The 15,492-nt window shown below is 39.8% G+C and overlaps 1 protein-coding gene across 11 annotated transcripts in view; it reads left to right on the forward strand.

The window, feature by feature from the left end:
- The window catches only part of EZH2 (enhancer of zeste 2 polycomb repressive complex 2 subunit), a 63,056-nt gene that overhangs the window by 19,542 nt on the left and 28,022 nt on the right, over positions 1–15,492 (forward strand). For 3 of the 11 annotated variants that reach the window (XM_036863437.1, XM_036863427.1, XM_036863430.1), the window contains exons 1-3: positions 5,106–5,229; positions 5,816–5,944; positions 13,675–13,853. In XM_036863437.1, coding sequence (XP_036719332.1) covers positions 5,875–5,944; positions 13,675–13,853 — 249 coding nt within the window. In that variant the 5' untranslated portion in view covers positions 5,106–5,229; positions 5,816–5,874. Of the gene's footprint in view, positions 1–4,942; positions 4,993–5,105; positions 5,230–5,815; positions 5,945–13,674; positions 13,854–15,492 lie in introns of those variants that run through there. The other 8 variants (XM_036863433.1, XM_036863438.1, XM_036863428.1 and 5 more) reach the window with 6 other exon arrangements.

Raw genomic sequence — 15,492 nt, forward strand, 5'->3', positions numbered from 1 at the left:
TCAGACAAGTAGAAGCAGAACTCAGCAAGACTAGTAGATGGCGAGTGCCTTGATTTGGCAAATCCTTTAGGAATGAAAAACCTTTAAAGAGGGGCATAAAGTGCACTGAAAATGCCTAGGGCATTTTTTTTTTTTTTTTTTTTTTAATTCCTCAGTCATTGGCAACTGAGTAAGGAGGGGCAGGAACGTTACCTTATTTTGGAAAAGACCCCTCACAAGTAGACTAGAGTTGGACTTGATGGAGAAGAATGCTGATTCCTGTGCTGTGTGGCCCAGTCACTGGAGGTAGAGAGGTGTGTCTTGGGGTCACCAGGGCCGTCCAAACCCAGGGCAGGGGCGGAGCTCCTCACCACGTGGGAGTGGAGCCGATGCTGTTGACCATGAGGAAATAGGGCTCGAGAACCTGTCTTCTGTTCACTCAGGTGTTGTTGTGTATATAATCTCAATATTAAAACGGTACCTCAGACCCCTTCTGTGTCTCATGTGGCGGAAAATCGAATCCAAACTGGTTAAAGTAAAAGAGAGGGAATTCCTTGGCTCACATAACTGAACAGTTGTGGAGTTGGTTTGGCAAAGCACGCCTGGTCAGGGCTCAGTGATGGGACTAGAGTCCATTTCTTGGCTTTGGGTGTTTTTTCTTTTTCTCTTGTTGACTGTTCTTTGCAGGCTCTCCTCTCATGGTTGCAGTTGGCTTCCAGCAGTTCTTCAGGCAGCAGGTTTCCAGGTTCAAACCTAAGTGGAAAGGGTGAGCATTCTTGACCTTGCAGGGAACCTCCTGAGACTTTCACATCTGGTTGTGTATTCATCCCTGCACTGGTAACTACAGGGGGCTGTGGGCCGGGGCCTTGGGCTCCCTCCCATGGAGGTGGCAGTCCTTAGAGAAGGGTGGGTGCAAAGTTCCCAGAGAAGGTGAACTGATGCAGGTTGGCAAAAACAATTTGAGTTTGGTTGATTCATAAATTAGACTCTGGACTGTGTAATTTTCCTTTATTTTATTTAATCTATATGTTTGTGATCCTGTAAAGCTACATTGTATTAAGGTTTGGATGGTTCCCCGCCATAACCTGGTTTGTCTTTTGAATTAAAACATAACTGTTGTTGTGGTTTCACTGTATACAGGTCGACTTGAGCTATAATCTGTTTTGAATAAGAGAAGCTGTTTTTTTCCTGGATAAAAATCATACTCGTGCCATTTCACCTATGAAACTAAACAAATCTTTTCAGTGGGAAAGTTAAAAATTGGATTTTTCACAAATCCCCATCCATTTAGTAGCAAGTCATTTTAATAAAAGTTTCTTTCTGCTAATGTACGAGTATTCCAAGCTGTATCTTAATACTTCCTGGGCTGTGATATAGTGGGAAATAGTCAGAAGAGCTGATTTGTCTGCCTTCAGGGTGGGAAGGAGCAGGGGGAGCTCACGTTTGAAGGCTTGAAGTCTCTGCACGCCGGGCCTAAGAGGTAGGTGAGCCTGCCTGTATCTGGTGTTTGCACCCAGCTGTGGGGTAGGTGATGTTATCCCGACTGTTTGGATAAGGTCTCTCAGGCAATATCAGCTTCCCTAAGGAAGACCCAGAGGCTCCAGGTTTTGTGCTCAGGATCTCTTGATTGGTAAGGCGGCTGGACCACAGGGTCCTGACTGCCCCTGAGACGCATCTCCTCCCGGGTTTCTCGGTGGTGGGGTGACTCCCCCTCCCGTCCCGCACTCAGCGCGGCAGCCGCCCTTCCTCTCATACCTTGTGGCACAGCGACTCATGATCAGCGCGTGCTAATAGACCTGCTTTTTGTTTTTAAATCTGTTTGCCAGGCACACAGCCTGTGATTTGACAAATGGAGAAAAATTGTTCTTGAGACTGAGGAACTTCCAGTGGGGGTGAAGTGGGGTGAAGAACGTGAAAATGTGATTTTAATACGTTGTAAATGCTGTGATAGTCGGAGGCAGTTTGTTTTATGTAAAACATCCTTCTAATGGTGCCTTAAATTTTGTTATTTTTTTCATGGATCTGCCTGTTTATCCCTATACTTGTTTTTTTAAAATTAATTAATTAATTTATTTATTTTTGGCTGTGTTGGGTCTCCGTTTCTGCGCGTGGGCTTTCTCTAGTTGCGGCGAGCGGGGGCCACTCTTCATCGCGGTGCGCGGGCCTCTCACTATCGCGGCCTCTCTTGTTGCGGAGCATAGGCTCCAGACGCGCAGGCTCAGTAGTTGTGGCTCACGGGCCCAGTTGCTCCGCGGCATGCGGGATCTTCCCAGACCAGGGCTCGAACCCGTGTCCCCTGCACCGGCAGGCAGATTCTCAACCACTGCGCCACCAGGGAAGCCCTTATTCCTATACTTTTAAAGAACAGTCTGTACACTTCCATTTCTTATCCTAATTCAGAGGTCATGATTCTTATATTTTGATAATTTCCCCTAAATGAATCACTGTCCTTTTTTCTTTTCCTCTCTGTTGTGTATATTTACCAGATCATTCTATAGCTTAAAACCTTCACTTACTTCTTTATTTGGAAGAGCTTTGTGAAGTTTATAAACGTGGAAACTTATCCCTTCATGCCCTCTTACGGAGAGGTTGGTTCCAAATCAACTTTGAAGTGTTTTGTCATTGATGAAGCAACTTGTTAGTTTAGTAACAGCTTTGGTTTTGTCCTGACATACTTTTCCAGAGGTGTTGTTACTAATGGTAGAAACACATAGAAGGTATTCCAGCGTGTTAGGCACGGAGGATTCCAGTGGAAAACATGAAGTGCTAACTAATGAAATGATACCTCTTCACCATGACATAAAAAATGCACCTTAAAAAATGCATTGTAGTGATATCCGTGTTGCACATCAGTGAAAACGAAAGCTGTGTTCCCAGTGCGGGTTTTTATCAGGCACGGTGGTGCCGCCTCCCAGGACCAAGAATTTGTGGAAGCAGCAGATGGGACCAGTTGTGATGAGTTTCTGAGCTAATGCAACAGATCATCCCTTTTTGTCTGATTCCTCTCCTTTCTAGCTAGGCCTTTGAAGTACTAAGTGTCTGAAAATAATTTGCATAGAATTACCTGAGCTCATCTGTTAACTAACCAGCAGATGTGAAAGCAAAAAATTGCCACAAAGTCATTTTTAGAATAAAGCTCCAGCCTCTCCCTAACTTTGGCATCTTTTTGCCCGGCCTCACCGTCTTCCTAACTTCTTCCCCACTTTCTGTGTTTCCGCCAGGCTGGGATCTGCTGTGGGGTTTAGTCTTCTCAGCTCTGAGGACTGTCATGTTTGTTCCACTCAGCACCCCAGGCAAGGTTGCACTTTGAAGCTTTTACAGGACTCAGTCCTATCTCTGTGATCTCATTCAACTGTCTTTATCTTAAGTTCTGAAGTCTCTTCATTCTTCTCGTTCCCTCAATTCTTGTAATTTGGGCTGTTTACCTCATTTGGGGTCCACCTTCGTCTGCAGGGTCTGCTGGCGGCCCCTCTCCGCCCTTACGGCCCGAACCCAGCTGGCTGCTGCTCTTACCTGAGCCCCTTCCGTTCTCTCTGTGCCTTTTGAAACCCGACTCAACTTTTAAGGTTGAGTGGTCACTTTGCTGCCATCCTTCTGCAGCTCCTTACTTGTGTCCCCCACCCTCAGCCCCGGTACTTCTGCATATTTATCTCATATTGTAAAGTCCGTTCTTTTAGCCCTTCTTAGGTAGGTTATAAGTGCCGCAAGGGCAAGTTTTGCGTTTCATTCATCTTTGTATATTCATTGCCTGATTCTTACTAATCATTAATTACATGCTTTCTTTGCCCCTCTCAGCTTGAATAATCCACCATTTGTGTTCTCTTTTCGTGGTTTTGGTGGTGGAATAGTCCTACAGAAAGTTACCACTGACCTCTGGGTTCCTTTTCTTTCTCTAATTCCTCTCCTTAGGCAATTTTCTCTGTGCCCGAGGGCTGTTTGTAAGCAGGTACATGAAACCCTACTCAGTTATTCAAGCCAGAAAGCCATCTTCCCCATATTGAAATCCTTGCCATGTTTGCTCTCAAGTGACTCTTGAAATCATTTCCTTTCTCTCATCACCGGTGTCTTTCAAGAAGCTGCATCGTCGCTTGTCTAGGGTCAGTCCCGCCTTCCAGTCTCACCTGGCCTCACCTTTGCCTTTTACTCTCTTCCAGCCCCTCCTGCCGCTGCACTGCAGTCAGCTGGGCTTTCCAGAGTGTAAATCTTCCCCCTGCCCCTTTACTTAAAACACTCTATGACTTTCCATTGCGCTTAGATAAATTAAAGCACAAATCCCTAATGTGGCACCTTTGCACCATCCGATAGAGGAATGTCCTTCTAATCTTTTGAAGATACAAGTACAAGTTTAACACTTTGATGAACAAATGTTCTGGAAGAGGACACTCGTTTAGACTCTGTGGTGTGAATTGGACACCCGGTGGACTACAGGCCGAGCCCACGTTGCACAAAACCGGCTTCTAGAGCCTCTGCAACCACAGATGGGGTGGGAGGGGTCCCTGCCTTCCTTCTCCTCTGGCTAGCAGAGGAGCCCCCATGGGAGGAAAGGTGGCACGAGGCAGAAACACAGACTTTCATCACAGTGTTGAAGGTGAGAAGCATGGTTGAAAGTGCGTGTAGGGGGAATACTTTAATTTGTACAGTTATCACATATTGTGCTGTATATTTTCTATCTTTGGTGCTGTATGTAGATTTTACTTCTTTTTCAGATTTATCTTTTTCAGTCATTCATTTATGCCTGTAGCAACTAATTTAATGATGAAAAACTTAGAATATGTGTCTACATTTTTTTTTCACTCCACAAGTGTGGATCTCACAGCTCGTAACTGTATATACTTAACTCCTGTAATGGGTCACATTTCTGTAGGATGACTGCAGTTTAGGAGTGGAGTATCTTTGTAAATAAAAATGTCTTTTAAAGGTTGTCTTAAATAAAAATTTATACTTGGAATGAAATGTTTTTAAGGACTTCACCATGCAGAACAAATGAGGACCCTTCTTGCAAATATCAACAGCGTAATTATGTGTCATTTCTTTTGTTGATTGTTAGTTTGCTGGGGATTAAAACACAAGTGGTCATATTCAGGCTGGTTAGATTAGTGATTTTAATATGAAACCATTGCTTTTAGAATAATCATGGGCCAGACTGGGAAGAAATCTGAGAAGGGACCAGTGTGTTGGCGGAAGCGTGTAAAGTCAGAGTACATGCGCCTGCGGCAGCTCAAGAGGTTCAGGCGAGCTGACGAAGTCAAGGTATCCTCCGTCTTCTGTGAAAATGCGGGTACAGTTAAGGATGGTTTACCCCCTAAAGATAAGTTTTAATTTGAAAGGGTAAATGGAGTTTACTGTAAGATAAATGAAAACTTGGAAGTTAAGGTCCTTGGTCTGTCTTAATTAACATAAAAATCGTACCATGCACATTAGTGAAGTGGAAAGATTTTAATCTAATGGTTATTCAGTCTACTTGGAAATCACCATCTTTTCAGTGTAGCTTTGTACTTCATGTGGAGACCCAGGACCCAAATGTAAAGGAATGTGTTTCATGGTACTGTGTTCCTAAAGTCATTGTGATTTAAAAAAAATATAGATATATACAAAGTTAACAAAGAAAGGAGGGAAATAATTTCCTATTCCCCTTCTACTCTCAGTAAAATAATAGATGTGGTGTTTTTGTATTATTTGAACGTGGGAAACCACAGTTTAGTGTAAAATCCATATGCTTTTGAAGGAATGTCCCTGATACTTTTGAGGAATGACTCAATTTTAACCTTCATTAGAGCTGTTACAAATTTTCTAACAATGAACAATTTCTTTTCTCCTCTCCTTCATTTTTTTAAAGAGTATGTTTAGTTCCAATCGTCAGAAAATTCTGGAAAGAACAGAAATCTTAAACCAAGAATGGAAACAGCGAAGGATCCAGCCTGTGCACATCCTGACTTCTGTGAGCTCATTGCGCGGGACCAGGGAGGTTGGTGAACTCACGCGCTGTATGAATTATCAGTGCATTTTGGTTTTTGCTGTTGGAATGTTGGTTGGTTATCGAGAGGAGGCCATTGACCTCGGATGTCCCTTGTTTTATTGTTATTTCTTTTTAATGTGCAACTGATTCCTAGATTTTTATAAGACTGTTCATTAAAAAAGAACTTTAAATACTCTCGAATGTCCTCATCAGATCACACGTTAGAGCAAGGCTTTCTGATGCACAGTTGTCTTTTTTCCTCCCCCTTCATATGAATTAGCCATGCTGTAAGAAATGGTTCTTTTTCATCCATACTCATGGAGTAAACAAGCTTCTTATTATACATTTTGTCCAAATTCTAAGGCTCTCTCTATAAGAATTTTTAAATTTGGGGTTGAGAGGTCAGAATTTCCTTTTTTAATAGAATTTTTTTGAACGAACGAGGTAGATCTTAATCACTCCAAAAAATTACTGTTTTCAAAGGAAGGCAATAAATCTATGGTAGATTTTATAATGAGATAACACATTAAAACATAGTGGCAGCAAGATGAAAAGAAAATGGCAGAAACTTACACAGTATAGAACCAATCAGTAGGATTTTGGTTAAAGCATTTCTGTTTAAGTACCTGTTTTATGCAGGAAGACATGGCATATGATATGGAATGCTATTTGAATGGGCATGGAAGCAAAAAGAGAGAAGAAAGTGATTTGAAATTTAGATTATACCACGTAGTAGATGATTGTTGACCTGGGTGTCTAAACATGGAAGGCATCTAAACAATGGAATTTGTTCTAAAATAATGTTTTCAATGAGCAGTCATTTTTTATATGATATTGTAATAATCAAGCACTAATTTGCTGTCTTACGAGACCTGTTGAGATTGTGTGACGCACTGGCTTCAGAGACTGGTCAGTGCTATCATAGTAGCTCAGTCTGTGCTACAGACACGGTCCTAGTGGTGATTTCAGTGATGGTGCTGGTGGTCTTGATGGTGACACATATGGCTTGGGATGATCCTTAGTTATTTATGCATTTTGTCAGTTGACAGCTCTTTAAGCTCTGACTTGCAGTTGGATAAATATGTATTATATGTTATTAACACCTTCCAGTCATCTGCAACAGGTCAGGACCTACACATTAGAGGTAAATGACTAATTAATATACTAAGGGTGAAAGGGATTCTTTTCTGTGCCAGTCAGAATGTTCTCAAAAGGGATCAGGATGCAGCCTCTAATTCTTTTGAAAGTGACCTTTTGGAAATTTTGAAGTGAAGGAAAAAGAAACCTCGTTTTTTTCTCTCCAGAGGGATACATTTTAGAAATTTGGAGAAATAAAGTAGGAACACATGGAATACTTAATTTTGCCACCCATTACAAATCTCAAAATGCTGTTGAAAGCCCAACCTACATTTATAATAAAAGTTAACATCAGTAATGATTTCTGGCACTGCACTAGGTACCACTCTACCTCATTTTGTCTTCGTGATGGTTGTATTACCACATTTTTATTCGCAGGTGAGGAAACTGAGCCTTAGGAGAATTAAAGTCAGTTTCCTTGCTCTAATGATCTGATGTGGGCCTGGAAGAGTACACTTTGCTCAGACACATTAAGAAATTATTAAAGTTCATTATTTATGTACAACCGGAATTGCTCATGATACAATTTTTGGTGTTAAATTTAAGAGTACAGTTTATTCAAATGAGTATTTACTAATTGAATTTTGCTTTTAATTTTGTCAAGTGGAGATAAAAGTCATTGAATGTAAAGATACCTAACTTTTTATTGAGTTCATGAGAGAAATTGTAAGAAGAAATTAGCATTTTAATGAAACAAGTGTTTTTCTAAACTTAGTACCCCATGCAGGTTGAGAAAAAACATTTTCACAAAACAGGAGGGGAAAAGGAGGAAAGTAACCCCTAGTCTCAGGAACTTAGGTTTTGTTGCATGGAACTCTGGTCAAAGCACATTTGTTTTTGAGCCACTCTTAACTACTGGTTCTGCTTGAAGTGATTCGTCTTTTACTCCTCCTAGCCCCCAGCCCCTTTAAAACCATCATCACTGACTTTTGGAAGCTGAAGGTTTATACAGTTTGTGATAAGCTTCTTGGTGTTATCACAATAAATAATAGAATTTTAGGGCTGGAAAGGACTTTAATGATCTCTGTCTAGTCTCCTTACTTTTCAGATGAGACCATATCCCTGTTATTTTTTCTTCAGTTTGAGCATTTCCAGCAATATATCAGTTTCTTTTATATGCTTTAAAAGTTGGAGTCAGCTAGGTCAGAAGCAGGAGGATAAATAAGTTAGCCTGTTTTGCAACGACTTTCCTAGTAATAGGCTTGCAGGCTTGGCAGAATTTGGGACTTCACTGTTGACCCAAACACCTAGAAAGTCCATGGCTTTCAACATTTGGAAGTGCTGTTGTAACATTGTTTTAATTAAGTCCTTATTTTTATAAGCTGATCCTTTATAAGTGCTGTCTTCAGTTTAAATCCTTTGAGCATGACGATGATACAATGACAATTTTCAGTCATTCACTCAAGTCTTCTACTTTATTCCCTTCTGTACTTGTAGAAGGGGATAAGCTCAGTTTTAAAATGACCAATTTTATCTAGGTTATTTTAGTAAAGAAAGTCTGACAAGTTTACTATCTGATCTAATGAAGTGACTGCTGTAGATTCTGACTTGAGGTCAAGGAGCCCTGCAGTCGACCTGGAGACCACATCTTTAGTCTGTTGTTTCCTTAATGCATGCTTTTAGGAGACTTGTGGGTACTTATTTTTTGGTGTTGAAGTTACAGAACCTAAGCCGTGTTGCCCATAGGATCTTAATACAGAGTATGTGTCTATTTTCTCTTTTTAAAAATACTTCTGACTTCTTGAAGACAGTCACTGTAATATATGTTACATATATTTCCTTTGCTCTTCAGTTTATCTTTTTAAGGAGCATTCAGCTTAAAAATGTTATGAAACGATACAGGCCAAGGGATATACGCCGTATTGCCATAATATGTGGTTGTTTGTCAGAAAATTATTTCTAGGTGACATTCATTACTTTGTCTCATCAGTCAGTAAAGAACTTTATCTTTTGTAAGTCTGCACATTGGTAATCATGTTCTTTAATGTGTCTGTTTTTCCAGTTTTGATGAAGAAGCTGGTTTAGGAGTTACTCTTGTAGTTCTTACTAGTGCATTTCTTTTTGTGCATTTTCCATTTCTTGCTGAAAACAACAAGGCACTTTTCCCTTTCATTGATTCTTCATATCAAGATTTTTATTACTTGTATGTATTATGACTGTGAAAGGGAGGCTTGCTCAAATGATGTCTGTCTTCTGGGCAAGTGGTGTGATTGGTTTAATAATTTAAAAATATCCTGCCAATATGCATTTTTAGATTCCCAGGAGAATGTAATGTTCTTGTAAGAATTCTGTGTCTTGTTTACTAATGAAAAGAGTAAGAAAAGTGGGGCTTCTTCAGAATGTTTAGCATACAACAAGCAGCATCAGAAGGACCTCCTAGTCCTCATATTCATGAAGAATTAAAAGTCTTTTGGACTTTTCAGTACGTACAGGTTTGCTCTTCCTATTGATATCTTAACATTTTAAGTTCATCACCTATCATTTGATATTTGCAAATGAATTTTTTTCGGGGTGGGGGGGCTTCTTTCATGACACAGAATGTGTAAGTTCTTTCGTAAGTTTGCAATTTGGGCTTATTTTTGTTGAAGGAGAAGAAAAACATTGTCTTGTTTACCTGTAAACACTTGATTGCATTATTTATTGACGTGGTAATGCACTTTCCTCAGTTAATTGTAAATAGAAATTTAGTTACTATACACAAAGAAGAAATAACATGCTGGTGTACCCAGTGTGTAGTGGTCTTTACTTAAATATACTCCCAACTTTCAACACAGTAACATGCTTTCTTTCCTTTGTGAGTTTCAGGATTACAGGACCAGTATGTCCTGCCCAGCATTTGAGCAGATGTGGCAGGGAGCTGGGTCATTTTTCTCATGTCTTAGACATTGATGAGTGGTTCTCCCAAGTGTGTGTCTTTACTCTCAGTCTGAACATATCCATCCTTTCTTGGTTCCTCAAGGAACTGGTTTCTTAGTTGCTTTCTGCTGCTCTTTGTCTCTGAACCATCTGTTGGTTGAATCTTGTGTTAACTCTGCCAGTCCTTCCTGCCCATGTCACTTTTTCAAATCACGGCAGCCTTTGCTTTCCTTTCTGGCTTTCTTTCGGCTGAAATAGATGGAATATTACTTAAATGACCATAAGGAGGTGTTCCTTTGCTTTTGAAAGGAAGCTAATATAAGCATTTTATGCTTTTCCGAAAAGGCCGTTTAGAAAAAAGAAAGATCACTTCTGTTGTTTGAGTTTATATATTATTATCATATATTAAAGATATATCATACACGTAGGATGTTTGAGTTCATATTTTAAATTTAAGATTATATATCTTAAGTTTAAAAAGTGAACTTTTCAAAAATGTCAAATGTTTATTTTGTACTACTAAATAAACCAGAAGTTGTGTTTAATTTGCCGTTTTTCTCCAAGAACACTGTGTATACAGTTTGTGTTTTAAAATTTATTGTTAAATTGACCATTACAAAGATCAAGTCTGTCCTCAAAATACAAAACCAAATTTTGACAGCTGTTTTGAAAACAAACAGAATGAACCAAAACCCAAAGAAATGCTTATCTAGTCTGCAATGTTAAAAAAGTGTTCATTGCTCTGAAGAAATAAGAAAATTTTGTTAGACCTAGAACTACTATCACAATTTAGCTTGATAATTTGGATTGACTTAAATCCACTGCTTAGGATTCTGTTTTATCTTCTCTTACTAGATTTTGTAAAAGAATATTATTTGAGTACCATTTTGAGAGGGTTGGGCAGATTTCATGAGCTACCTTGGCAACCGATGAGGCACTTTTAATACTAGCTAATGTGAATATCTGTTGGGTTAATGAAACTTTTGTTTTTTATCTTTTTCTTCAATTAAAAGGTCACTGTAAAATATTAACTGTAAAAATTCAAATAACACAAATATATGAAACAGGAGCAAAAGGTCCTGTCGTCCAAGCCCTGTGACTTTTATTCTCTTAGATTTCTTTTTCTATAACATGTTAATTATAATGATAATATATATTTTATTTTAAAAAGTTATTCCCAGATAAAACATGCCTGCCTTTTGGGGCCATCGCTTTACATCTGTCCAGGTCTTCAGTATCTTCAACAATGCACAGTGCTTGGTCCTGTGGATTTACCATAATTAATTGCCCTATTCATAATTGATGAACATTTAGGTTTTTATTTTTTCCTTTTGCAGTTAGCATTTCAGTGAATATCCTTCATACACATCTTTGCATCTTTTGAGTAATTTTGTAGGAAAAGTTTCTAGAAACAGTATTACTAGGTCAAGAGGATATGCATATTTAAATTTTTAATAGCTATTACCAGATTGCCCCCCAAAAGTTTTACGTTTACACTCTCACCAGCTGTTTATAGTGGGGTCTGTTTATCTATATTCCCAACATAAAATGTTAATCTTTGTCAGTGTGATAGGTAAAACATTATTGTAATTTGCTCTCCTTTTGTTAATCAGTGAAGTTAATTTTAAGTACCTATTGTTTGTTTATATTTCTTTTATGAGTTGGCTGTTACTGTCTTGGATCTTTTAAAATTGGGTTGGACTTTTTCTTATGATTTTTAAGGACTTTTTGTATATTATAAATACTAGTTTTTAATCATCTGTTCTGCAGATTTTCCCCCCCATTTTCATGTTATTTCTGGTATGTTTTGGTTATACAGAAGTTTTAAATGTTTATGTAGTCAAATTAGAATTTCTTCTTCTGATTTCTGTGTTTCTTTAAGGCTTACAAAGCCTTTCTCCACTTCAGGATTATAAATTATCCATCTTTCCTTCTAGTTTTCATTTTTATATTTTAACATCATTTAACCTATTTGGAATTTCCTTTGGTGTAAAGAGTGAGTGGGGAATTGCGTTTTCAATTTTTTTTTCTATTTGGCTTTGTTGTTTCAGCACGATTCACTAAATGATCAATCTGTGAGCAATTGGGGAGTGGTTATAAATCTGTTTTGCAAAGATCAGCAGAATTGGCCTGTGTGATTTGGTGGTCACGGAGCAGGTTTAGCACCTGAGCAAGGGCTTCGCGCTTCTGAGACTACGGTCCGGTGGCCGTCCTGCCTTTTTACCTTAGCCAATGGCTCTGCTGCTCTGTGGCGTTCAGCCCCACGTCCACTCACGGGAGCGAGGCTTCACAACGGCTGTGCTGCCACCGCTGATGGAAACCATGACTTTATTCTTTGTTCTGCTTCTTAGTTTTTGTTTACTTTCTTTTTTTTTCAATGATAGAAATGGTCTTATTTGCCACTCGCAGAACTATTATTGAATTAGGTTCTTGAGTTTGCGTGTCATGGACAAACGTGGCTCTGGTTACGTGCTTTACATGCTGCGTTGGGTGTTTTTGTAGTTTTACCAACTTAGGTCCTGTGACTGTTGTTCTGTTTCTGATCTCCAGTATTTTAGCAAAACTGCAGATTATGAGGAGATGATTTACCCTAACAGCCCCCTTCAGACCCAGACTGCATTGGGTTTTTAATAGTTACTATATTAACTAGGTTTATAGATTTATGACCTCTTTACTCGGGCTCAGGCTTCTGAAGCTAGGATGCAGGGAAGAGCTTTAAGGGTCCAAACTTCCTGAAATTGTACTTCACATGTTACCTGTTCTGTGTGAAATGCTGTATATGCCCCCCCAGGCCTGCCCCGGAAGAAGTGCCAGACTGATGCTTATAGGGTGGCATCTTTCTGTTGTTCTTAAGTGAGCTCAGGGCAGGAGCCTTGTGTTGCTGGTGGAGGTTCCCCCCCGTCCGGACGGCTCTGCAACATACATATCTAGCAGCAGAAATGGAAATAATTTACAGTCTGGCATGAACCACTCTTGTATTCCTTAGCTCCAGTGCCCTTGATTAGCTGCTTTAATTAAGTGTGTCTGTGTCAAGATCTGATCAGGATGTTTTATTTCTGACCCTCTCCTTTAACCACCCTTCTCCTAATCATCCTTGTAAACCTTGTTAGGAACTCACTTCTACTATGAGATTTTCTTGACCCAGACCTGATACTTAACCTCAGTCCAGTTTTTTCTTCAGTACTTACTTCACATAAAAGCAGTCTGAAATTAAGTTATGTACACTATCATTTTCACCAGAAGGCCTAGCTAATTTAAAACTTGGTGTGTCATCTTTTCTCTACTCAAATCTTGAAGAATATGGGTAGTTTCAGAAATCATCCTCAGCTTTTCCCTAGAGTTGGGTGGCAGCTGATGCTTTCTTTCATACACCTTAGATGTGAGACAGTTCCTTATTGTTTTTACTCGGAAAAGCTAAAGGATATTAGACAACATCACCAGTTCGTTGTGTCTCTGGCTTGAATTAAATGGACCAACCAGGATCCAAGAATATTTTTAGCTTGGCTAACTGAGTGTATTTTTTCCCCCTACTATACGGAAGTCGGACCTAACCCTTCTAATGTTAAAGATTGTTGAGAGACCGGATGGCTATGACTGTTGCCCTTTGGGATGTCCCACTGTAAGATGGGGAGTCATACCTACCTCCTAGGGTAGTGGTGAATTTTAAAGAAGTTAACTTTGGTAAAGTCTCTAGCACAGTGCTTGGCACATAGTAGGGTGTGTTAATTTCTTTCCCTTCCCTGCAGGCCATTCACCTGCTCTTCCCTCTACGATTTTCCATAACACAGTTTTTACTTGGAACCAGCCTTCTGCCAAGAGTCTCAGTTTGGTTGTGTACTCCTACAACTACTATTTTTGGCTTGACTTCCCTCTCCAGCTCCCAGTGGTCCAGCCACACAGTCGCCTATTGTACCAGCTGGTTGATGTAAGTCTATCCATCCTCAGAGGAACCTGGTTACTTACCAGTAAGCTGTGTTTCTCTGAAAATGTAGCATCCTTGGTAACTAATATAGTTGTTTTCTTTCTTTACCATCAATGATGGATTACCTACAACAACTTCCTTGTGTGATCCTCAAGTTGGAACTAGAATTAGAGAATTTAATTTGTTGATATAGGTCTCCTAGTGAGTTCCTGAGTCCAAGACATATGACTCTGATCAGGTAAAATGCTGTGGAGACCCATGAGGTCAAAATCCTATTCAGTGCTCTGAGTGATATGAGACAATAATATAAAGTGTCAAGGATGATACATTTTCAAAGAAAAAAAGTTACTGGTAAGTAACTGGGATTTTTGAGTAATTTTCCTGTAAGTCAATAAATAAGAATTCCCAAACTTGTTTTACCAACAAATGCTTTTGCATTTGAATATTATTTCATAAATGAAAGGGATATGGTTATTAGTTAAGGTTAATAGTTAAAGAATGGGGTAGGTTTCTAGAGATACTACATAGATAATGAGGTGGGTATAGACCTTCAATTTGCTAAATAGGTGTTCTCTTAGCTTTAAAAAGAAATTGAAGTCGAAGTCTCCATTAGGGACAAATCAGCAAATGCAGTCGGTTCATTCCGGAAACATTTTTTGAGTGCCTACTCTTTTTTGAGACACTGTGCTGAGTATTGTTGCGAGACAGAGGTAAAACCACACTCTGCCACAGCCGCTTTGAGCACTTATTTCCAGCCCCTTGGTGACACTTTTATCACTCAGAATTGAGGTGATGGGTCATGGGGGTATGGCAGGTGTGGGGTTGGAGATAGTACTTAGCGCTGCAGCCTTTGCTGCCTTATTTTCTGTGCTTCTCTAAGTTCTTTCTGTTCACGGAAAAGTCAGCTGACCTCGTTCAGTAGACTCAGAGCATCTTCTCTGTCACTAGAGCAAACAGGTGGAGCAGAGCCAGCGTGCCTCCTGTCTGGTAGTTGAATAGGATATTCAGCTGTCCTCCCGTAAGTGCCACCTTGGATTTAGATATTAAAGCAGGTGAATAAGTCAGAGTTGGAGAAGCAGCCCCTCCCCCTCGTCCCCCAGGCTTTAAAGGGGGCCAGTCTTCAGAATTAAAATCACAGAATTAATTTACCTCCACCATGTGTAAAACAAAAATCAAAAACTCCAATTTAATTGTTTTGCAAGAAATGAAATTATTTTGTATTTAAAACCACTGGGTAGTGTATAACACTTTATTCCGTAGTTATAACCACTCCTTGCCCCAGAGTGACCTGGTTAATAAGTAACTTAAGAAGAAGGAATGAAGATGTGGTAGGAATAGGACAAGAGGCAGATGCTGGGGGAGGAGATGCCCTGTGACACTGTTGGGTGTCTCTCTTGCACAGCACCCACTGCACGGGCATCTCAGGGTGAGAACTAGAGCACAGGCATGAAGCTTGTGGGTGCTGGAAGCAGACTTAGGCTTCCACCCTGGCTTGGTGATTTCCTGCCTTTCTGACCAGGCAAGTTACTTAACCTCCCTGAGCCTCAGTCTCCTCCTCATTGTGTGAAATCGTGATGCCAAAGGCTAAGATGAGAAGTGGTTAAGAAAATGTATGTAAAGCACTTAGCACAGTGCCTGCAAC

This window comes from Balaenoptera musculus, chromosome 9 (genome assembly GCF_009873245.2).
Source record: "Balaenoptera musculus isolate JJ_BM4_2016_0621 chromosome 9, mBalMus1.pri.v3, whole genome shotgun sequence".
NCBI classification, from domain to species: domain Eukaryota; kingdom Metazoa; phylum Chordata; class Mammalia; order Artiodactyla; family Balaenopteridae; genus Balaenoptera; species Balaenoptera musculus.